The 25,245-nt window shown below is 43.9% G+C and overlaps 1 protein-coding gene across 1 annotated transcript in view; it reads left to right on the forward strand.

Annotated features, from left to right (window-relative positions):
• LOC308071802 (uncharacterized protein) overlaps nucleotides 1-25,245 on the forward strand; it is a 110,798-nt gene that overhangs the window by 75,670 nt on the left and 9,883 nt on the right. The window contains exons 2-4 of the mRNA XM_080407767.1: nucleotides 11,464-11,607; nucleotides 14,096-14,209; nucleotides 21,209-21,278. Of these exons, the coding sequence (XP_080263893.1) occupies nucleotides 11,507-11,607; nucleotides 14,096-14,209; nucleotides 21,209-21,278 (285 nt within the window). The 5' untranslated portion in view covers nucleotides 11,464-11,506. The remainder of the gene's footprint in view (nucleotides 1-11,463; nucleotides 11,608-14,095; nucleotides 14,210-21,208; nucleotides 21,279-25,245) is intronic.

Here is a 25,245-nt window from a genome sequence, read left to right on the forward strand (position 1 = left end):
ATGAGATTGATTTCTTTATTTTATTTTTTTTTCACTATCAACGTATTTGAGAAACTTATTAAGAAAACCAGCATGGAGTAAATTTACCTTCTGAATGTCAAAAGCAAAGGCCAGACCTGGAGCTGGTTAACGGCTGCATAATCTATCAGTTCAGAATCAAGGAGCTGCAGGTTCGTAAGGTAATTTGGCTTGACCTTAATGAGGGCTAAGGTCCTACAGACCATGGAAAAGTCTATCAATCTCTCTGGCTCTGGAAGCACTTGGGGTTTTCTCTGATTGTTGCAAATGCATTTATTGGTGGTGAAATCTCAAGGCAGGCAAGATTTTTTTAAAACTCTTCACTAAATAAGACTGCAACAGCAATGATGGAAAACATTCAACCTGGGATCTGGTTTCTATTTCTGCTTTTTCTACAGGGGCGTGGGTAGCATGTACCCCCAAAGCTTTCTCAAGAGCAGGCAGTGAAGTGTATGGTGCTGGGGGGAGGTGATCAGGGTGACGGTGGCAGTGTTTCTGGATGGGGTCCACGCAGCTACTTGAGTTCATGGTCCATGTACTGGGTTTGTGTGGCAAGGTTTTGGTATCGGGGGGCTACAGGGGTGGCTTCTGTGAGGAGCTGCTGGAAGCTTCCCCCATTTCCCATGGAGCCAATGCCAGCCGGCTCCAACGTAGACCTTTCTTGCTGCACATAAAGATAGGTGCTATGATGAAGTGAGAAAAAATTCCTGGTCACCTTAGATAGAAGGTACCTGAGGAAGGTTACTCATGAAAGGTTGTGCTTGTACACAGTCAAACCAAAGCAGGGATGTTTTGCTAACTGATGGCTACTGAATAACAACAGTGTCTCCTGCGTGTTTTCATCCTTCACCAATACAGCACTGTACTGATACCTCATCTGCTCAGACTTTTTAAAATTTTACCAGATTTTCCTGACCCAGCTGTCAGCAGTTGTCAAGCAGCTGATCTATCAGATGCCTGTTTTGTACAGATGTGTGCTGGAGATATAACAAAAGCAAGGTGCCCCCTGCCCTCCATCCCCACGGTGCCAGAGAGATCCAGATACCTGGATTTCTCCATTTTCCATCCCTGCAACAAGTCTTATTGTTTGTACAGGTATTGATTCTAAGTTTTAATTTCATGACTACAACATAGGTTTAGGGCAGTTTTCTTCATGTGACTAAACATGGTGATTTCTAGGCATGAATGATGCATCTTAAATTCCACGTCGGGGATTATTTTTGCATTTCTAAAACAGCATAAGAGCATCCTATGGCTGTTTGCACACCTGGCTCATCCCACAATTATTTGCTCAAGGGCTGAGGATCTGGTATAGTGTCTATTTAAGACAGTGCAAAAGCTTCCAGTGGTTTCAGTGAGCATTGCTCTCAATTGAAATTGTCAGTATTCTTTGCTACTTCAGCAAAAATGTTGTAATTTTTTAATATGGGGAATCATGTGTGCTCTTTTGTTGTAGCACTGCCTGTTTACCCTGTTGCTTTACTTACACTGTTTTCTTACCAATATTTAGTTTGTTCACGTTTCCAATAAATTCCTCCAGGACCTGTTCTTCTGGGGATAGTTTTCAGTCTGCTCTCATTCCTTTCTCACCCAGCACATCCAGCAGCTGTACTTTTTTCCAGCCAGTTATTCTGCTTCATGCTATTTCCCAGGTTTTCTTCCCTGTTCTCTCCCTTCCTCCTCCCGTCATGCAGAACAGCACAAGGGTCCAAAGCACAGGTGGGATCTGTGCTGTGCCTTTGCTTCTTCTCCCTTTCTGCTTTCTTCATTGCTTTCTTCATTTCTACCTCTTGATATCCCCCCCTGGAAAGGAAATTTTAAACAGAGAGGGAGCTGGGGAAGGAGGCAGTACCGCCAGGCTTCTAGAAATAGGAAGGCAAAGGTACGGAGTGATGGATGGTAGTTTGACAGACAGCATCTGAGCTCTTCTCACCTGTTTTGTTGCTCTGTGCTAAGCATACCTGGCACATTATTTCAAATTTGAAGATGGACCAAAGGGTTCACAGTGAAACCAGCCAGTTCTAGCTTTTACGTTTGCAATGCAAGGCTTCAAAATGTAAATCAAAACTGTACAGATCTCTGGGCTGTACAGGCTAAATGAGACAGCAGTGGCAAGCTCCTGGGCTTTCCTGCAAGGGTACCAGAGGAATTCGGGGCTCAAGTCCCAGAAGTAACAGGTTGAAAATCAGACTCAAAGTCAAGGTCTGTATTCAATCGGTTACTTAAATGAGTTGTGACTCTAAAATAAGTTTTGGGGTGTTTGTTATGATGTTGTTCTGAGGTTTCTTTTGATGGTAGTGTTATTACTTGCTTTGGAAAGATATTTTAGCTGTTTAGACACCTCAGTATTTCAGGGACATCTCTTATTTCAGAGGAAACCAGTTCAGTGCTTAACTCATAGCAGTATCCTGTGCAACCTGTTTTTAATGGGAAAAGCAAAGACAAATTCAATATAGTGCAAATGGTAAGAATAATACCTGGCATCTTCTTTCATCCTTTTTTGGGGGCAGACCTGCCAGCCGATGTTACACAGAGTGCTCTGATGGGAAAAGGAGATGCAGAAAGTGCTGCCATCAGTCTTCACCTGCACTTAGCTGGACCCATTGACATTCAGAGTGTAATGGCAGGAAAGCTTTCCAAAGCCATTTGACTCCAAAAATTTGAGTTATCATCATTGTCGTATCTCAGTCTGACAGGGAAAATGATTTGTCGGTCAAAACGTTCTCGTAAACACGCGCATTTGATTCAATTTAATCAGAGGCAGTCCCCCACTCTGAATTCAGAAGGCTCATCCACAAGCAAAGGGGGAATGAAATAGCGGGTGATTCACTTACCTCTGCACCACCATCCCATCGGCTCTGCATTGGCGGGGAAGAGATCGGAACAAATGCCAGTTGGTCTGGGAAAGGGAGATTCTCCCATGCTTTGGGAACAGGTCCCCATTTTGGCTCGGTGCAGACATCCAGGCATGGAGCAGGCTTAGCTGGCACCTGGTTTGTGTCTCTGCACTGGGGTAGTTTGCTTTCAAGCTCATGGGATGCCTTTGCCATGGGGGTCGGTAAGAGACCTGCTGGGAAAGGCAAAAACGCAAGTAGCCTTTTTGCCTGTACGATGCTGTTAGGGATGGGGCTGGCCTAGTGCCAGCTGAATATAAGCAGGATCTCATTCTGCAAGCACTTATGGGCCTGAGTAAATCTACTTGTGCTAATGGCCTTATTAAGTTCAAGCCTGTATACGTTACAAATCTGCACAAAGAGAAATTAGAGCCCAGATTAGATTAGTCGCTAAAGGCTGTGAACATACAGCTGTTTGCCAAATTGCACACTGAATTTCATTTTTGCGTAGACTTTTACTGATAGCAATTTGAAGGCAGTCATTAGAACCATCAGCCTTTGAATGAGAAATTTCAAGGGACACTTCAGTATAAATCTGCTTCTCTGCTATAAGAAATTATTCCTGATTTGCTTTGGGCTATGGAAACCAATTACATGAATTTTGCTCAATAACCTGTTTCTCCCAAACAGGAGTAGCACTTCTGGCCATAAACAGACATACTTTTACTTCCAATTAACTGTGTGAGTGTGTAAACATAAGGAAAACTTCTTTTTCAACTTGAATTTAATAACCAGAAAATAGTGGGAAGAAAGAATCCTCATTTACAGTTAGACTGCGAGATTCTGGCCATTCTTATTCCCTTCCCCTACAAGCCAGCTGGATTTGTGAAAACAGACATACCCTTTCCCATTAAATCATAAATACCGCAGGCTTTATTCCTCTACCAGCTCCTAGGCTCCAAGATTTAGGAAAGGGTGTGATGCTAATTTTCAGAGCTAAACTTGACATAACTCAAGGTGCTTTAGTTTTCTTTTAAAGTTTAGCTGTGTTTTTTTTCTATTCCAGATGCCCCAGAGCTGTCCTGTAATCCCTGAACCCTGCTGAATTCACATCCTGGTGTTATATAAATGTTAAAGGGACGCAACTGGTAATTCTGCCTGGCTGTTAAACTGCGTTGTGACACCCTATTTCTAAGGGCTGCTACCGATGTATGTGTTTTACCTCTTCCAAGCTACAGTGGAAGTGCTTTAATCTTATTATTAGTATAAAAATAAGTCATTACTAATGCTTAAAGCAATTTTTATCTTCTTTCCCTGTTAGCCCATTCTACTATGTTAATATTAGTATTTCTAAAATGAAGCTTTGTACATATGAGTCGTCATTTGTTTGGAAATCCTGAGAGCATTTTATTAAAAATTGTGCAGGGAAGGAAGAGGGTCTTTTTATTTACCTTCAGATTTCCATCCTTTAGGACTTTCTTGCTGGGTGTTCTCAGGTTGCTGCTGCAATTAGAAGACTTAATTGGTTTTAAATGAAAGCTGGGATTCCTGCATTCCCAGGAGCTGGAGTTTTCATTAAACCCACCACCCAATATCATGAGATTTGCAATTAAATTCCTGAGCTGCCAACACAGTTTGTAAAATGGTTTGTAAAGCCAGAGTGGGATAAATACAGTGGGAGAGCAGGCTCTCAGGTGGCATAAGCTGCTGCAACTGCCTCTGCTTTAGCTGAGTTCCAGATGTTTAGTGAGAGGTGTTGCACTGCTCAAACCAGGCCTAACCAAGTCTTCAACCAAGCTGGGGCCAGGACAGATGCAGCCACATGTATGTGTTTGCATGTTGCCTGTGTGAAGGAAAGGCTGTATAGTTGCTGCACGAGGACTTTTATTAATCTGTGTGTGTAAAGGCCTGGCTCAGAGGTGGAAAAATGGACCATGAAATCTTCAGTTGCATCTTCTGGGACTCTTGCCAAGGTTAAACTTTCTGCAAAGCTTTTCTTTTCAAGTAGTAGCACTGGGAAGGCAAAAATAACAATACATGCTGTGTCTCCACCTTCCAAACTCAGCTGAGTAGGAGTGTATCATATCAACTTTTCTCCCTGTTGCTTGGCTTAGGCCAGTGACCTTAGTGCAACATGGGAGAAGTTGTGCCTGCCAGGCTGGGATGTGGACTGGTATCTAACCAGCAAGAAAGGTTTAGGATTTAGTCAAGGGTAAGAGAGATTTTCCTTTGCTAACTGCTCTTGCATCTTGCACTGAGAAGAGCATCGAAGTTTAAAAAGAGCAGCCTAGCAGAAAAATGCTGGTATGTTGATAACGTAGATGCATGAATCTGTGATCCGGGTGGCCAGGTGTATCTTCCCTCAAAGTGCTACTGAAGGGTTCAAGCACAAACAGAAGTTCATTTGAAACAGTGACAGTCAGAGTGAGGAGCATTGGTAGGCCAGAAGGAAGAGGATCGAAAACCCAAATGAATTACAAAATAGACAGGTTTTGCTATTTTGGGCTATCTTCTTCAGAACCTTAAAAAGAGAGTACGTTGTAGAACCGAAAGCTCTTATACCCACCACAACATTTCAGATAAATTCTTTCCCTTCAGAACAGGGAAAAAAATCCTTCCATGTTTTGGTGGAGGGAAAGCTGTGCAGGGTTCTGTGGTGCCGTCCCGTTAGCCCCAGCTGAGAGGGCACCCAGGCAGGTCCCTGTCCCTTCATCCAGCTGCAGCCTGCTGAACGCCCATCTCCCCCCAGGCGGTGCTCCTTGTGGCCTTGCCGCACAGACATCTCAGAAAGGTGGGTGTCTGTTCTCCAGGCAGTTGCTGTTTTCCCCCTTTTAGGTGCTGGAGAGAGAGATATTATTTTTTTTAATAAGACGAGTATTTTGGAATAACTTGTGATTTCAATTGTAATGAAGCTTGGTGTCATTATGTAGCAGCAGCTGCTGGAAAACAAAGTGATTTACCTGATGGGTCCTATCTTTAGGTCAAGCAGGCCTAGGGACTGAGCTTTCCTGGGAAGAACCGCCACTGGAATAGCAGCCAGGGTTTTTCTGTTTTTCTTTTTTTTTTTTTTCTTCTTCTTCTTTCTTTTTTTTTCCCCAGCAGCAGTGCTATTTTTCTAACTTACAAGCAAAACCTGTTCCTTTGCTCCATATGGTGTGATTCTGCAGAGGCAGTGTGCAGGAAGACGGACAGAGGCTGGGAGCACTTTCATCTTAATGGGGCTCTGCCTGTGTGCGAACATCCCGAACATCCCGGGGGGAGCCCTCTGGGGAAGAGCTGGAGAGCCCTCGGCAGTGTGCAGTGCCGATAAGGAGAAGAAACAATAGCTGCGACACCAGAGCCTTGCACAATTACTTGGTGAGGATGTTACAGAGTCGAGTGCTTTGTGCATTTGCTGCACGGAGCAAATCTGCTCACTCCTGAATGGTTTAACTCTTTCTCTTCCTTTACCGTGTCATTTAGCACACAGCTTTTAAGGGCATCCAAATTTGTGAATGATAAGGAAAAAGCACTTGTGTTTCTTGTTACTTGCAATGGATTGCATTTCCCTGCTTCCAGGGCCACTGTGAGAGCTCTAAAACACTGCAGTGGAGCCCAAGCCCGGAGCCTGTGAAGATTTAAGGATGTATAAGCCGTGCTCTGGCAGAGGTGTGGGAAACCTGAGATGTCCTTGCTTGAGATCCAGAAGTGAAGCCAAGGAACTGTTCCCAAACTTCTTGTATTATTGATGCCTCATTTCCTCATTAATGCCACAAAGATTTATATGAAGGGACTTCCGTGGTGCTAATGGAATTACCCATCTAAATCTCCCCCATGCTGATGGCAGGAAACGCTCCAGTTCTCTGCCCTCATGTTAGTGCTGGGTGAATAATTGAATTATTTGTTAGCTAGCAAAAGTGAAAGTCCTTTCCTTTTAGGTTTGATTTTTGTTGGTAGTATCGAGGGCTTTTCAATACCTTTTACTTAGGCTTGAGTTATAATTTGAAATACAAATTGAAATATTTTGATCGTTTTTCCCATTCCAATGTCAGTGATGGTCAGTGCTTTCTGTCAGTTAGCTCTGCATATTTTTTCCTTTGTGAATAAAATGCTGCCCTGCAACATTTCACCTACCTTTAGTTAATGCAAGAAATCTGTCTAAAAGAGCATCTTTGAAATAAATATGTTTCCCATTAGCACGAATAGCAATTATATGGTTGAACTGGTGAAGTCCTTAATCCGCTGCTCCTCTGTATGATGTGCATCACTGGCTGAAGGAAGGAAGATGTTTACTCCCGTGCACAGGAAAGGAGCTGTGCCTCTCTCACGGTGCAAACTGGAAGAAGCCCAGCCATCTCATCTTTCAGGGTCAGGCAGACACAGTGTTTCTTGAGGCTGTAACAAAAACAGGGCATGAAAACACCCTCCAAAGGGAAGGTGAGCCTTAAAATGTGCAGAGGCCACGCAGCCAGAGGCTATGTCAGAGGGACACGGGCCGTTTTTGGAGGCATCCATCGCACAGACTGAGCAAGGTGCCATAAGTGGGGTGGGCAGCTGAGCTGTGCGCTCCTTCCCTCCCTTCCCTTCTGGTGGCTGGAGCAGAGGCTGCATCAAGTTAAATGGGCATGGTAAGAGCTGTGCAACTTCTCCATGCCTGTGCCTGCTCCTGCTGGGACTTTCACGTCACTTCAAATCTGGTTTTGATTTTGCTGAGAGTCCTTACCCATGGCTTCATCGATGCCAATTAATTTCCTAAAGTCCCCTTGCATTTAATATCTGTGCCAGTGCACAGAGCTGCACTGGCTGAACTCAGGGAGGATAAAAGGAGCAGCACAATTGCTTGTGCGGAGCAGGACTGGCTGCTGCTCTCACAAAAATGACTGTGAAGGAGCAGGAATAAATCTGAAAGGAGCCACTCTTAAATCAAGATGGGAGGATACAGCTGGGGATGGGTAGCCTATTGTGTGAAACCACTTCTCCTAATCTTGTTCAAGTGTGTGCACAGACAGCTGGGAATGATTTATTCATTGTAATGGGCCTGATCCTGTGAAGCTGTGAGTGTTGTCAGCAAAGGTGACGAGGTCAGCTGCTCCATGTGGCAGGAGGAGAGGTTGTATCTATGGGAAACAGAAATAAAAGTTCAGGACGCTGGAAGTATGAGACTCTGGAGATTAATGATAGAAAACCATCATGTGTTTGGGGAGAGGAAAGTAAGCAGGAAACAGGAGCCTAAATTAGGCTGCAGCTCCCTGGGCAAAACACTCAGGTTATAAATATTCTGGTAGCATTTAGAGCAGGGCTGACTGTGCTGATTGCTCTTCACTGTCCTTGACAGTATCAGCGTGTTATTCATGCTAGTGTTCTGCTTTGCTGACAAACCACCCAGAGTATCTCAAAGGTGTGGGAGGAGGCTGTGCATGGGCTTGGCAGCAAGATTCCTGACTATGCCAGTGAGCGAGGAGGCTGTGCCCTGCTTGCCACTGCGGCACTGCAGGACAGGGCGGTGGGTTGGGCTGTGAGCGCTTAATTGCTCAGCCGGTGCCAGGGATGCTGGTTTCAAAGATTGTCTTCTCAGAGCAGCCAAACCTTTACACGAGATCACTTGACCTTTGTGATGAAGCTGGCACAAGGGCTTGAGAAGAATCATCAGCACTCCTCCCCAGCCCCAAAGCCAGCAGACAAGGGAAAGCAAGGCATGATGAGGAAAATGTGGGGTGCTGAGGTCTCAGCCAGGTGGAAGAGCAGGGAGCAAAGCAACAAAATGCTTCTCATTGTCAGGCTTAAAGCACGGCAGATATCAGCCTTCAAAATCCCACAGCAATTGCTTTACAAGAGCAAAATAGGTACTGCTCCAAGGAGCTGGTGCCTGCGGGGAGCTCCACCTTTCCCTCCCTCTTCTTCACAGCCCTTTCCTCAGGAGGACCAAGGTGCAAGTGGAAGGCACCCGCTTCTGTGTTTTGTGATAAGAACAGGCACCAGTCAGTGTTTTCTAGGCTGCATTTTATGTGATCACTGGGGATTGCTGCGTTGCTGAATGCAGTCGATCCACTCAGCAGCACAGTGTTGCTTCTAAAGGATCCCAGCGGGCTGCTCCTTTTTGCTGTGGCATATAGAAATGAGACGTGCGATCCAGCCTTTGGTTCAAATGAAAATACTCTTTAATCTGGAATAGCTCTGTCCTGGGAGGTGCCTTAAACGTGATAGCAGGGCTGCTATGCCAGGGAGTATGCTTTTTTATTTGTAATGAAAAGAACTTTATTCCTATCATAAAAAAATTTAGTGCAGAAAGTTAACTAAGGCAATGTTTTTAGAAGCTGAAAATATCAGGAACTCAAATAAAAGGTGACAGTGATTTTTATCTTTCTAATTTTTTTTTCTTCTCTTTTAAAGCCCCTGGGAATTCATTTCCTGGTGTCATTGTCGTAACTCCAGACCTAAGTAATTCATTTGTATTTGTGTGAGTCCCACATATGCTTCCGTAAGTACTGCATGCAATTCAAACTAAACGGACAGTTAAACTGAAGATGGTACTGAGCAAATCAGACTGCAAACCATACGCACAGGCAGGAATACAGCCCTTTGCAGGAGCTCCACTCTGCTGTCAGCTGTTCTCTGCCCGACTGCAATGTGTTTCTTGAATCATTTATACAAAGAGGCCACTCCAATTTTTTGTTTCCATACGCGGCAAATTATGAGACCAGGGCTGATGTCCCTGTGGTGTCGGTTTAAGTTTTGCCTCTTTCTCTACCTGATGTATTGGGCTGATATATTTGCCTGGTAGGAAGGATACATGCAGCACAGACTCCAGCCCTGAAATTTAAGAGCATTTGCTCTGAGCTTAAATTGGAGTATGGCTGGTCAGCCAAGTCTGATATTTCTCAGGTACCAGTGTCCTCTGGATGGGGAACATTTTGCAGACCATTGCTGTGTCAGTGATTGTCCTCTACTTCATGACAATCTCACTTATGCATGTTCATCCAATCCATGAGTTTGGTTGTTTTAGAACAATACTAAGGAAAATGAGTTTTGAACCCTATAATCATGTAAGCTCATTTGCAAAGGGGAGGATGTGAGTAAGTTAACTGTGTGTACCTTAAGCGTGTGGGGTTTCCTTGGGAAACTTTAGCTCAGTAAATTAAATCACTGAAAGAATGAAGCAGTGCTTTCTCCCACTACCTGATCTGCATCTCACTTAATAAGTTATCTTCCATTTGGTATTTGCATATCATTCTGTTGATGCTGTTGGACTTTTCTGGGACCCTTTCTTTGCTCCTTCCCAGTTGTGCTGGTGTCACTGTTGCAACCAAAGTCTATACTGAGCAGCTAGCCTCAATGTGAGACTTTTCATATTAAATTCTAGGGTTTAGCTTAATAAATCTATAGCCTCTCAACTAATCCTGTTTTTTAGCCAATCAGGACTCTAAACCAGGCTATTCCTGCAAATAGGAATAACGTACAGGAGCTCCTGTATGGTTACAGTTGAGTCACGGTTATTGTTAGGATTAGGTTCTGTGCTGGAAGAACAAGAAAGAGGCTAAAGCATGGCTGGAGTGGGGCTGTGAAGGGTTTTCCAAGGGAAGTGTGGGCTGCAAGGGGACCTGGGCTGTGAGAAACTTTCTGGTTGGTGTGTCATAGCTGTCTTGGGTTTGGGAAGAAAATCTCAAACTTGTCTCTGACTCCCTCTTAATCACAGTTGCTTTGGAGGGCAGATGCATCCCTTTCCTGGCACACAATTTCCAGCTCCAAGGAAACCATTAACAATTTTACTTAAAGTATACTTCAAAATGTATCATCTATTCATTATTATCTTATTTTGAAGGAAATGGGCCATTCATGGTTTTGAAATCACAAGCTTTAATGATTTCTCTCTCCATGAGAATTCATTAGGCTTTATTTCATCAACTACCTAACGCACACGATGATCTTTCCAAACAACAATTGAATAACAGGAAAAACAGACTCCATGGGCAGGAGGAAAAACACCCTGGATAGCAGTTGAGACAGTTCAATTCTGCAAAATCAAAAATCAGATACCGATAGTTTAGGTAAATAGAAGCTGAAAGAAAGCAAAATCACTTTGCAGACCCAGGATAAATGAAAAGCCAATCTGAATATCAAATTGACCCTGCTCTAGGGGAGAATAATTTGGCATGATCTATTTGCCATCTCTGAATGTGTTGCTTACAGACAAATTAAGCAATATGCCTGGGGAAAAAAAAAAAAAAAAACAACCCCAAAAAAACCCAAACAACCAAACACAAAACAGGAGATGAACATAAAGTCATTAAGAAATAAAGGTCTTGATCCAAATGCAGCCCTGAGATCATTTTGGAGGCAGTACACTTCTAAGGGGCAGCAGCACTGTAAGGTGCGAAGTTTTCCTTGGTAGGAGCGTTCCTTTATGCAGAAATTATACAACTATTGACACCAATTTTAGCACAGCAGCTCAGGGACAGTATTAATGAACACAGAGCAAGTAGGAATGAGTGTATGAGAAATGAAAATACCCAGCAGAGGGACTGGGGGAGTGGGTAGTGAAAGGCATATCCTAGGTCTCAGTGAAGTTAGTGGAAATGTTATCAATGTCTAAAATATGACTGCTTTTTTTCTCTTCTTCTCTTTGTTTTAACAGTGGTCTTGTTAAAATGCTTCTGTAGCCCAGCAGCCTCCCTGAAATGCTTGGGGTGGCTTCGCTCATCACTGAACCCACCACCCTGAGAGCCAGGACAGGAGTGGTTTCATTCACCAAGTCTCACTGCCAGGTCTCATTAGTGAAGTAAGTGTTCTCTTTTCTCATAATTACCCTGTGCAGAATCCCTGGTGCTGTTCAGCTTCAGTTCATGGTCCCTTCAAGCTAAGTGCAGCTACATAAAAAGTCAGCCTAAAATATGCAGGGTAGGAAGGCGCAGACCTGCTGGGTGGGTGCAGAGCATAAATGTGAGAGCTAAATGAGAAGGCGGGTTGGCAGAAACAGGAGATTGTGCCTGTTAATTATCATCAGGTCTCAGGGCAGTTTTGCCACCAATTCCATTAAAATGAGAGTTTCTACCTTTAAAGGGACCATTCAGTGGCTTGTTTTGTTAAATAAGCTAGCAAAGATTGTATATTACTCTCTGACAGGGCTACATTTGGGTGAAAACCATGCTGAATTATTTATTTTGTCATTAATGTCACACAAACCACAGTAAGGAGAATTATATGGGCTGCAAAAGTGAGCAGTGTTAAGTCAGATTCAAACAAATGGAATTCTTCAATACAGCTGCAGGTTGCAGCTGCCTAATGCATCCAGGAGAGGATGAGAAGTGAATGGTAAATCAATGGAAAGGTTCACACCTGACTGACAGCCTTTAAATAATGTAGAGGGTCCCTCAGCACATGGTGGGGTTGTATAATACATTTGCACTTTAAGACCAGCCGAAAGACATGCAGGGAAGGGTTTCGAAGTTTTGTCCTTTGAAGCTGCGAAGCTCAAAGAGCTCGAGAGGAGCGTACCTGGAAAATGGGATGGAAGGCTCAAACTGTGCCTGGACAATGAGAAAACAAACTTTGATTTTGGCAAGGCTAAACTTTGTTGATGTTGGCTTTTTGTAAGCCCCAAAGGGGCCTTGTGCTGCACAGTGCAGGGGACTCAAGGACGTGGTGTGCTCCATAATGCTCAGGGCAAAGAGCTGAACCCAAGGCCAGTTTGGGAGTGAGGGCTTCTGTGCCACACAAGAGGACACCTCTGTAAGCCACACTGTAAGAGTTTCCAGAACTTAGATGCTCTGACTACCTCTTGTCAGCTATGGACATACCATTCAGAGCATCCTGGATGTTTACAACCGTGTTCCTTCTTCCATAAAACAGCCCTTGTTTCCCTGAATAAATGTCTATGTAATCACAAACAGAAGGGCCTCAAGAAGTTGGATGAGCAAAATTGGAAGTTACATCCAGCAAATATGGTTGCAGGTTGCAGACTCGTTTTCCCTTGATTTCTGCAAGTCTGTGCATTACTGCATATTCTCTTTGGACACGTGTACGTGCTGTCTTGCTCATGGGTGTGCTCTCCCTTTTCTGAATTATAAACAGTCTGAACTTTGCATTTCTGACTGCAGAAATGGATCATAAATGGACCATTGATTTGTAGCTGTTTGGTGTGCTCAGAAAAAAATTTGCAAGGGACAGATTATAAATGTTTGTGAGCAGGCAGATGGACATACCTTCTCCTGATCCCTGGGAGCAGGCTTTTCAATTACGATGACCAAGAACGCAGGGAAAGCCTTTATCTTGTTTTAACCCTGATGGCAATTGTACTGGCTTGATTAGAAAGGATTACATCCTTTCCATTTGTAGCACAGAAAGTGCCACATGAAGTTCGTAGAATCATTTAGGTTGGAAAAGACCTTTGAGATCATCAAGTCCAACCATTAACCCAGGACCCCAATCCCATCACTAAACCACGTCCCTAAGCACCGCTCCTATGCATTCTTTAAACACCTCCAGGGATGGTGATTCCACCACTGCCCTGGGCAGCCTGTTCCAGCCCTTCACCACCCTTTCAGAAGGGATTTCAGCAGATTTTTTATGGGACACTAGGTGTACAGCCATTTATGCAGCTACACAAGCTGGTCAGTTTTCTGTTTTGTCATCTACGAAATGGGGAGAAGTAGCCTGAAAATTATGTAGTGATGAGAAATACTTTAGTGACTGTATGGTGCTGAGGCATAACTGTCATGAGGTAACAAGTCTATGACACTTTGGTTTATTAGATTCTTTCCTACTTTAATGGTTAAAGTTTATGGCAACAGTATCAGAAATAAATCTGTTTTGCTAAGAAACTGAGACAGCGTTTATTCTACAGTGAGAAACAACAGCCAGCAGGAAGACAAAAATTAACTTTTCATGTAACTTTAGTGAGAATGTGCCCGTCAGTTCATGAAGGTCAAGAGAGTTTGGTTTTGCATATTGGATAGTCTGCAGCAGACTGGGAGGTTTAAGTGGAAGATTTCATGGAATAAGCTGTGTTCTGTAATGGTTGGATGCAGGCACATCAATTGGAAGGGACTTCTGACAGCCAGGAATGAGCTAAAGAAATTAATTGCACATATATTCCTAACTATAGAAAAAAAAATAATTTAAAAAGATGATGGGCAAAAATCTGCATTTGTTTGTTCATGAATACAAATAAACAACTCCCTAACCTAACAACACCATTTGCTTTAGTGTCTTTAGACACTCCTCTGACTTTCTGACAAAGCTTTGAAAAGTCTCTCCTCTCTTCCCAGGCTTTCCTCTCTCTTGTATACCACCCACCGGTCTCCTGACTTCATCCCCTTCTCCCAGCTGGATGCTCTGAAGTTCACACTTGGTGTTAGTGCCTCCAGGCCATGGGATAGGAGGTAAGCACAGCACCCACAGTGGACCTTTTCAGCAGCCCTTGTTTGATGAGAAGAACCAGCAGACAGGAGAAGGAGCGTCTCTCCGCAGCTACCTGGCTGCAAATCCACAGTATCTCCCTTTAACTATAAATTCAAGGGAGCAACGTAAAGTGTCTTCACTAGCAGCTGCCTTTCACTGGGTTTACTTGACTGTGCTGCGTTATTTATTGTCCTACTAATTTCCGTGTCACTGTGTGCATGTGTGTCATACATCATGTGTGACACATCACTAGTAGTTATTTTGCTGTGTTCTTTTTTCCCCCTAAATCATGGACAGAGATACTGAGCATCGTGGGGCCAATATACAGCCCACAGGGACCTGTCAGAACTGCTCTAGTGGATGAGGATTTTGCCACTTGCCATTCCGTTTGAACAGCTGTCGTTTAGTCATTTTTTGTTCAGAAATGCAGCACACTGATTTGCTTCTGCCCCATGAACCACAGGCAGAGTGGTTGTGTGACGTACAGTTACTCTGTTCAGATAAGATGTGATGAAGGAAAACCCTCCCAAACAGAGCAGAAAACTGGTTTTACTCAGCAGTCTCGTATATGCCATGCTGGTGTGAGCCACCTATTTGAATAAAAAGGTCATCTAAGTGCCTGGCTGGAAAGTTGAGTGTCTTCAAAACTCCAGAGCGGCTTTGTTGCAGTGGGTAAAGACCATTTGGTCAAACACCTTTTAAAAGCATAAGGCACATGTTTGAGTCCGGTAACCTCCAGGAAGGTTATGTGAGCATGCAGCTGTGATGGGGTGGCCTGCAGTGAAGAGAATGATTGCAGTCCAGGTTAAGGCAGCCGGGATAATATCGCTGAAGTCACTCAAATTGGTTGGTATTTACACCAATGTGAGTGAAAGCACAGTTAGCATTTTAGCGTAGAAAAGTAGCTCCTGAAAAAAACCTGCAGTTTGCATATGCTGCAGTCACAGATCTCCATTAACTGTAGAAAGGGGGTTTGGCTCTATTACACTGGGTGAAGCTACTTCAAGTTTTGATCTTGCACTAGCAATCTTACTTCTCTGAGTAATTACTGGGTGTTTATACAGCATTTGCTTTTCCTGACCGATAGCAAAGCTTGTTTGCCATAGCAACCCCAGTGGTAGCTCTGCTTCCCAGATACAAAACACCTTCCAGCAGATACACATCAGTACATAACATGAACTTTGGAAATTTGGTGTTTTAAAGCAAAAAGGATCTGTTGTATTACTAAGATGCCAAACAGAGAAAATAAGGTAAGCTACAAGCTCATTAACTCAGATTCCTTTCTAATCATCTTCAGTAATGCTTTTGCTTCCCTGTTGTTTTTGCTTTCTTTTGTCTATGCATGCAATTAAACAATATTAAAAAGATTTTTTTTTTTCTTGAGGAATAAAAGACTACAGGTGCAGGTGTTGAGGGATAGTTTTAGCCTAGTGTTTGACAAAGACATTGTTGGCACTGCCAGAAACAACTGAAGGTGAGAGTGGATCAGTTTCCCTTAAGGGAATCTGCTCTGGGGCTGTGGTGATCCAGACCAAAAGGCTGCTGGATGCTTGCCTGGGCTGTCCGCAGAATTTTCAGCCAGTGACTTAGTTTCCTTCTCAAGCTGAGGGTGTTTGGAGGAAGGCAAGGAATCCCTTGCCTTTTGGCTGACCTCTTTTTTTTCTTTCACAGAAATGTCGCTGCTGTTGCAAAAAGTCACAATAGGTGACTTCTTGGTGCGTCAGAGTACAGGGATGGGCTGAGAAGCAACCTCTGCCTTCACCAGCAGATCCCGAATGCGTTGTCCTGGCTCGGAGTTAGCCTGGCTGTTGAACAATACATAGGAGTGATTTCCTCACTCTGAGGAAACAGACCTTCCTCTTGCAGGTGTCCAACTCTTCTGGCTGGAGCCGCTATGCAGGCTTCAGCAGTGGGCAGCCATGGCATTTCTGTGTAATTTCAATGAGGGAAGTGGAGAACATTGAACGTTTTTCCAGCCTTACAATTTAATAGCCAGCTTGTAAATGATAAAGGAGGGAGGGCTCTTCTAGAAATGAGGGAAATGCAGGAAAGCAAAGAATCACGTATCACCTCATGCAACCATCCTCAGGTCTGATCGTGCTCCCTTTGAGATCAGCTGAGGTTTCCACATCACTTATGCAGGTACCCCTAAATGTGTTTCTCTCTTTTCCTGGCAAGTTTTTGAGTTATTCCTAGGCAGTATGCAGCTGCAGCACCTGGGGCAGGTTTGCAGCTGTGTGCATGGATTTGCAACAGTCTTCTGGGGCAAAATGTGCCAGATTCAAAGCTCCTGGGCTCACTAACAACTACCATAATGCTCAGAGCCCTGGATCAAGCCCTAGAGATGCTGATAACCACCTGAAACTGGAAGCAAACCCAGCTCATAAAAATGACTGTCAGGACAGGCTTGATGCATTTTGCTTAAAATTTGACCAATTGTCAATGTTTTGACTGGACAAAGTGTTTGATAATATTATCAGACACTTCTCATTCCTTTGGGGTTAACTAAAGACGAAAAGGAGAAGATTCCTTTAAATAAACTTTCAGATGAGAAAATAGGAGGCAGGACCATATGACTTTTTTTATAAACAAATGAATTTTAAAGAAAAACCAACCAACCAAAAAACCCCCCCCTAAAGAACAAAAGAGAAAAGCCTAAGTATCAATGCCTCCATGGAAGGCTTGGCCAGAAAAGCTGCAAAGCAAATCATAATCCAGTAATTGGTGGCTTTCTGCACCACCAGTTCTGTTTCTTGAAGCAGTAAATTCATCTTTGCATCTCTGCTTGGAGAAAACCTCAGGGTCCTGCCTGCCTTTAATAAAGCATGAGTAACAGCAACAGGGGATGGCAATGCAACGTCATCTCCTTGGGCCATGCACCTTGCACAAGGTCTTCTGGGATGCTCTGCTGCAAAAAAGAAAAAAATCCGCATTATTTCTGCTTCATTTGGGGTCAGCACGTGAAGATATGTTGGCGTGAGGCAGTGTTCAGAAGGAGTTAGCATGCTGGTGTGAGCACATTGCAGTTCACCTTGATGTACTAAAGCAAAGGTCAATGTTAGATTTAAGTGGAGACAGAGGGGAAAGTAGAAGCAGGTGAGTACTGCTTAGTGGAGAACCTTCTTCCCGGTATGGGGGATTGGTGGTGATACATTTCATTTTGCAGGTATTGGGAGTCATAAGAGTGAAGGCAGGGCGCAGGATCAGGTATTGGCCTGACCTTAATCTGGAATTCATGGAGACTAGTGGTCTGGGTTAGGGCTTGATAGAAGTGTATATTGGCTTTAGTAGGCCGGGTGCTGGTAGAGTGGATCTAGCTATATTTGCTGTTATGAGTATTTGAGATTGCAGGAATGAGGTTAAGAATATTTTTAGAGTTTGTGTTGGGTTGAAGACTGGATAACACTTCTGCAGCATATGTTTTTCTTTCAGTAAAGGCCAAGACAGAGCAGCATGTGAGGAAATGTTAGAAATGTAAAGAAAGAAAAGTATTAGAAAGCAAAGAAACAAAACCCAGGCACAGTATTCCATTTGCACAGCGAATCCTAGAGTTCATCTGACTGAATCAAACAGCTTCATCTTGTAGTTGAAACTATTTTGAAATCCACTCTCTTCCCCTCTGCTGCTGCTAGGGACCCAGCTGTGTAATGACAGCTGGGTTTCATCTGCATGATTTTGGGAGCCAAAGGGATTGTGGAGGTGGAAGAACCCTGAAACCTTTTATGATTTTCTGGTTTTGTGAGCTGTGGAAAACCCTGCTTGTCCATTGCCTGACATCTCCATCCACGGGGGCAGGCTGGGTTAAGGTTAGGGTTGGGGTCAGGGTCAGGTCCCCTGTCTCTGCAGGGGCAGCTGCAGCCACAGCAGAGTCCGCTAGAGCTGGGGTGGGGCTCTGAAGATGCCCGGTACTTGCATATGATGTGCTCTGTATCACACCAGACACCCTGGCGCTGTAGTTTTTCTTCTCTCCCTCCTTGGGGATACGAGAAATGCGGTGAAGGCATCTGCCTCCTGAGGAAGCTGTATCTAACACTAGACTTGCCCTGAGAAACGCCACGCTTCCCTGCTCCAGCAGCAACTGTGCCACAGGCCGTCATCCCCTGATGCTTTCCCCACGCAGGCAAAATGCACAGCCCCCTCGAAAGCTGAGCTGGGTTGCAGCACCCCGCTTTGGCCGTGCGCCGTGCTGGAAGGTGCTGAGCCACTGCTCGGGGCACCGCGGGGCTGCTGCCCGCACCCAGCACCCATCGTCGCCTGCGGTCCCTCCACCCGCTGCTGCACCATTTGTTTTCCTGATGGGAAGAGTAATATTTTGTGACAAAGGTAGAGCTTCGTAACTGCAGCAGCAGAAATTACTCTCCTTTCTGACTAGTCCTTCAAGGAAAATCTTTCAGATCTGCCTCTCCAGGGGCTGAAATCAATGCAGGCGTTAAGCAACATGGCTCGGCTATTTGGATAAAATAGCCTAGTTTTGATTAGGTAGGGAATCAGAGGATAAAGGGATTTCTTTTTCTCAGAACGGGGCATAGAATAGCAACGTAAAAAGCTGGATCAAATCGCTAAAGCCAATATCTTCCCCTTGAGGCTTTCTTTTGGTTCCTTTGTAGCACATCAACTTAAAAGAGACTTAAACTCCAGTTTCTGAAGGTTGCTGAGTGGGAGGGTGAAAAATAAGAGAAAAAGGGAGTTCACAGCTGCAGCCTCTTAGGAAATTGTGGTAACAACCTGTCATCCTTGGAGTCGTGGCTGATAATGCTTCTGTGTCCTTGTGCCTGTTGGTCTTTATCTAAATTATCTTCTGGCACATCTGAAATGTAACGATGCCATATGACACTTGGTACAATGCAGTCTCTTAAATGTGCTCCCCTTCTCTGGGCACTCGGGAATGCGGCATGGACAGGAGGGGAAAAAAACGCTTTTTCGCTACGTTTTGCTCCTGATGTGTTAATCCTCTCCAGCCTCTGAGCCGCTCAGTCTGTTGGCTGCGTTTGGGCATTGCAGGCTGAGAAACTGATGCACAGACTTTCACATGCCTGCAAATGTACCTGTCCTCATTGTGTATTCTTAGAAATTAAATTATATTTGGTGTCACAAGGAACGAACAGATAGAAAAATGCTTATTTTAACATTTCCCATGTTAAGGAGCTATTCCTACTGAATTGGCATAAGGAGATGTGTTGCCCTTTCCTCCAAAAAGGTGATTTTGCCATGAAATACCCGCAATTTCCTTCCCAGAGCAAGGTACAGCCATTCGCAAGAATCACAGATGGGGCGAGATTCCCGCAGCCCCTTCCTCTGCACTGTTGCAGTGCTCACCCCCTGCTTTGCTGCTTTTATTCCTTATGTTTCATTTTCCTGGCCAGGCCAGGCCCAGAGGCTCTGGATGGGTGACAGGGCAGGTGGACAGAGCTGCTCATGATGCAGGGAGTGATGAGCCTGACCCCACGCAAGGTAGGGGACCAGCAAAGACCCCACCTTGCACCCACAGAGCTGACCCCAGGCACCAGCTCTGAGCCCAGCTTCTCTCCCACTCCTTCCCTGATTTCTGTAACGTTTTTTAGCCCTTCATGTCTTCTGTCTGGATCTTAATTTGATTTACAATACACGTGCTGCCAGGCTACCTGAAATATATTGAAAGGAACAACACAAATATCCTCACAGATGTGACAACAAAAGAATAGAAGAAGAAAGGATTCCCTTAAAGGGGAAAAAAGAAAAAAAAAAAAGTAAGGGAAAAAAGAAAACGGAGATATTTTGTCAGGTATATTTGGTGGGGATTGTTTTCATAGAGCTTCTTGTTTTAATAATATCTTTGGTTATAAGGGAAAGCTGTTTTATTAAGGGTACTTCTTGTCTTAGAATTAATACTTGCCCATGGAAAAATACAGCTCCCACTTTGCATGATAATTTTGACTGCTTATTTCTACTCTCTTTGATATTTTTTAATGAAGTTATACCTGGGTCCCTGTAATCCTAAATTCCACATGAAGAAGGAACCTGAATGCTACTGCAGATCTGCTGCTGATTTCCAAAATAACTTATGAAATATTTGCCTTGGAAAGAAGGCACACTTCCTTCAGTAAAAGAAAGAAAAAGGAAAGCAGGACAAGTTTTCTTGTTTCCCTGCTTCCAGAGAAAAGCTGGAACATTCAACATCTAAAGGGTCCAGTAAGAGAAGATGCGTAATGAGCAATTTTTTTAAAAAAATCTTATTGTATCTGAATAACATCCTGGGCTTTGGCAACTTGTTTTGTTATGTTTTGGGGTCTGCTGGTTTGGGGTTTTTTAACATCAGCAGCTGGTGGCACTGAATTGTATCTATTCTGGAATTACACTTTGGTGCGGGGTATGTTGCTACAACAAGAATGGGATTTCAAGGTGATGTGGGCTCTTTCCTTAGGGACGATTTTCCCACAGCTCACGGCATTATTCACAGAAGATGGGGTTTATTGCAGGAAGGCCCTCGGCGAGCCCTGGGGACACCCACTCCAGCCACGTCACTGACTGTCCTTGACACAACTTCAGGATTTTCCTGTCACAGGTTAGATATGGCTCCACATTTGCCAGGGAGATTGTTGTGGTTTTCTCTAGCAAGACACTGTGCAAGAGGCACCAAGCCACCAATGCCCACCTCCCAGGGTGGGATTTCTCTCCCTGGGGATGTAACAGCCCTGGCTGGGAAAAGTGATCAGATGCATATCAGTTGTGACATTGTGCTTGAATCAAAACCATGAGTCAAGAAGAGCAAAGCAGCCTCTGTCACTGCTTTCCCTAGGAGAGGACTTTTCTCTCGTTTAACTGCCCCACACCTTTGCAAACCTTTTCTGCACAGGCAGGCAATTGCTCTCTCTCCAGCTCAATGCATTTTTAATGAGCTTTTCTACAAAGACCACAAGGTAGCTCTGAAGCCTTAAGCAGAGGCCATGAAATTTTTTATTATGTCTGTAATTTTTTTTTTCCTCTTTTTCTTTACTGCACAGAGAAAAATGCTCTACAGCTTTAAGCAACAGTGACAGGATGATCCTGGGTGAACAGAAGATGAATCAATGGGTAAGCAGTTCCTTTAAGAGTAAAAAGGGTGTTAAATTAGTCAAGCCTTATGCTGCTTTGAAGCTCACAGGCATGACATTTTTGGTGGTTTTATTACATTTTTGTGTATTTGAGCTTAGTCAAGTAGATAGTGTCAACTCCTGATAAAGCAAACTCCAACATCCAAAAGTCAAATGGTAACATAACGCAACAGGCACAAACTGTGAGCTGGTTGGGTTTGGGTTTGGTTTTTCCCTTTTCATTCGCTTCAGATATTTTGTAATACGTCTGAGAACTTAACCACGTCTGTCACTGCTGTTTAAAAACCAAGTGATGTAGTTGCTTAGTTAATTCAAAATTATTGGAAAAGATGAAGACAACTGGTGATTTCCGAAGCTCTGTACATGCAGGACAGCCTGTATTTCAATCCAAAGAAATTTTGCTTTAATGTTCTTCAGCTTCTCCACATTTTGATGGAAAAATGAAATGATTTTGATAGTGTTTCAGATGAGATATTGCCTTTTCAGGTAAAGTAATTTCAGCTGTATATCACAAAGCGTAATGGTTTATCATTCTGTCTTGCTTAGGAAAATCTGTTCTTGCCTAAATTATTTCTGTGCCACATCATCTTGAAGTATTTCAAAACAGAGCAACATGAAAAGCTCATCTTGAAGTGTTTGGCTTCTGCACTATAGAATTCTGAGCTCTCATCGCTATAGGATCTGAGCACCTTCCAGCAGCACGTTAAACACCATAACTAGCATCTGCCGTATTTTGTTTGCCTTCACATCCTCCCCTCTGGGAAAAATGCATATGCAGTGACATGCCCAGTTTTGGTCAGGTTTCTCTGTATGAGATTGGTCTGATTTTTCTAAGAAAGGTGACGCATTCTGAATTTCAGTGAGAAAAGGCAAGGTGGACGAAACACACATAGCACTCAGCATGGCATGCAGAAATGTTTGTAGAGGTCCTTATATCTGTGTGTGTGGTGGTGTTCAGCTTTCTGAGACTAATCTGGAGGAACTGCTGACCATACTGGGATTTTTTTTTTTTTTGGGGGGGGTGGGGCGTGGGGGGTGGGGGGCGGAAAGAAAAGCAGAGCTGGACTTTCCTGAAAGCCAAAAGCAGGTGTGCTCATTACTAGACTGCAACAAATGAAACTGCAGCTTGCTGGACTCCAGGCACAAGGTAGGGACTGCCACTCAGAACAAGGCAGCATGCCCTTGCTATAGCAGACGATGAACAGAAGGGTTACTTCTAGACGCGTTTTTGTGACAGCTTTGGGCTTGGATTCACACTCATTTGCAAAGGTTTGTGGTTGCCCATAGGGAGATTTTTCTGGCTGAGAGGTGGCAAACTTGACACTATTTTGGGACTGCTGGTCCTTGTGCAGGAAGGGGTTGACTTCAGTTTTGAGGGAGCCCATAAATTCAACGCTGATGTGCAAGCTCCCTCCCCTTCTGCTAGCTCAGATGTCAGTAGGCAGGCTTAGTCTGCATTGCTAACTATTGTGATTGCTCACTGTTAACTCATCAAATGAGATGAGAGGATCTCATTACAAGGAGCTGCACTATTACCAATGCTGTTGTTTCAAATTGGACTCATTTTGCGTCGGAATTTAACAGCACCAGCCAGAATGGATGGGGGCACAAATAGTTTAATTGTCCTGAAAGTCAACTCAATTTGCCAGAGAAATGAGGAGCTGTATAGAGTCAGGGTTAAACCACTGTGGCTGCTCATCTTTACCTAAGAGGTGGCCAGTCCTCAAGCCACTGGCAAATGGGTGCACAGCTGTTCTCACCTCCCCCAGCCACACTGCTTTTTTGTACAGAAGTCATGGCTCAGTCTCTTGAAGGTGACAGTCAGCCACTGGCTTTGCTGTCCTGTAAAATGGCATAATGAACAAATTAATCCGGGCTTATTCCTAAATCCTATGCTGCCTTACTAAATAAACTGGACTCTAATTAGAAGCATCCTTTGTCCTTTTCAAAATCTCAGGCACAGCTGCCAGTACTCACTAGTTCTGGAATAAATATTTCAGACCAGTGTTTTCTGATCAGCTCTGCAAAAAAGGCAGTATACTATGTAAAACAATCCCTTGGTTCCTAAAACTGGGAGATCCTAGCTTCTTAAATTCTCTGTGCAATATCCAAAGCAAATGTTTTCTCAAGATCATAAGTTTTATTAACTTTATTTATTTTATTTCTCAAAAAGCATCTAATGACTGGACAGCTGGAGGTGATGGGACAGAAGACTGTATCAGCACAGTTATGAGGAAGAATGTGAACGTTTTTTGACAGATAGTGAAAGAAGGAAGAGACGTGCCAAGGGCAGGCAGTCCTTAAAGACAAGGAGACGAGAAGAGAGAGGAGTGGATATAAAGGCTATGCAGGCACAGAGAGAATTTGAAATCAGACTTACCATAAGATTAGCAGGAATGGCTGCGTTTACATTGCATGTAATGCACAGATCAAGGTTGGGTGTTGGCAGCCTCCTTGGTAGGGAGCGGGAAAGGTGCGCTCTTGTCTTCTGCCTTCCATCTCAGGGTTCTGCTCAATGTTTCCAGGGATGCTTTGTGACTTCTAGCCAAAGGGCACATGCTGAGCTTTAACTTATTCCCTTGGAGTGACTTCTGCTGCCTCTCCTAAATGCTTTAGTGTCTATTGCAGAGCCTCCTAAACTGCACTGTAAGCAATAAATGGTTAAAAGACCACGAGGAGGGAAACTGCTGGCTGATTAATCCTAATGAAAATTGCCCCTAGATGATGTGCAAGCTGAGCCACCTGTGACAGGCACCAAATTCTTTTTCAAACTCAGCTTTAGATGAGTTTTATGTGCCCTTCTCTCTAGCATTTTTATGTGCCTGCTTTTTCTGCTGCTGTTTGCTGCTGCAGAGTCTGATTCTTCAGGTCAGGGGATGTTTTGTTAGTGACTGCTGTGTGGACAGATACAGGCTTCAAAGGATGTTTCTTGTTGGTTTTATTGTGGTTTTTTTTTTTTTTTAAATCCTTATTAACAGAAAAAGAAGCTAAATTTCCAAACAGAAAATGATGAGGAGAATCATGTGTTTCTGATCATGATTATGCTATCAGAAGCACATTGGCATAATGAAGAGATAATTACTAACTATGCTGGTTTCTGTTTTCACACATTTATGGCAATTAGGCATAGGAGCGGGCAGGTTTTCACTGATTTTAGGCAGAGTCCTTTAGAAGGCACGAAGGAGCTTAAATGCAGATAGGAAACAGTTCATCCTTTGTAGCTCACCTCTGCCATTCCAGCAGGATTAAATTAACTGTTCAGCAGCAAATGCACAGCATGGAGTTTCACGAGCAATGCCCAGTCATTGTAACTCCTTGTGGCAGCAAAAGAGTCAAGGCAGTAAGTACTAAAATACCAGGAGCCTCAAACCCAACGGTTGCAATGTCAGAAGGCTTTGTATCAGCTTAGTAGTTCTTTTGCACATCCACACAAAGTATGAAGTCTTTCGACCAAATCGTCTTTGCTTTGGTTCCTGTGCAATGGTCCCATGCAGATCTGTAGTTCTCCATCACAAAAGCTCCAGTCCGTGGTCTGTTGGCAGGATAAAGTTGTTTTAGGGACAGCACTGGGCAGCGATGCTTCCATGGGATAAAAGACTTTCAGTGCTTGCTCCAGTTCCAGTTCTTTAATATGGTATTGAAAGTCACACCCTTGTGCTACTGTGCAGACTTGAAGGCCAGGGACATCACGCCTGCAGCTCCCCGCACCAGTGGAGCCTGATTTTTCAGATCTGTCATTAGCACAGGACAGCCTTTCGGCACTCAACTTGAAATGCACGTTCTGTCCTTACGTGGGATAAAACCATCGAGGCTGGCTATTTTCAGTGATTCAAGCATGTAGATCCCATGATCAGCCTTACGGATTTGCTCCAGATTTTGTTGTGCTAATTACCATTCCAGGTGGCTATGAGTTAATTAGTAAGCTATGTGTTTCAGGGCACACCATA

The sequence above is a fragment of the Falco punctatus genome (assembly GCF_963210335.1).
Source record: "Falco punctatus genome assembly, chromosome: 12".
NCBI lineage: Eukaryota > Metazoa > Chordata > Aves > Falconiformes > Falconidae > Falco > Falco punctatus.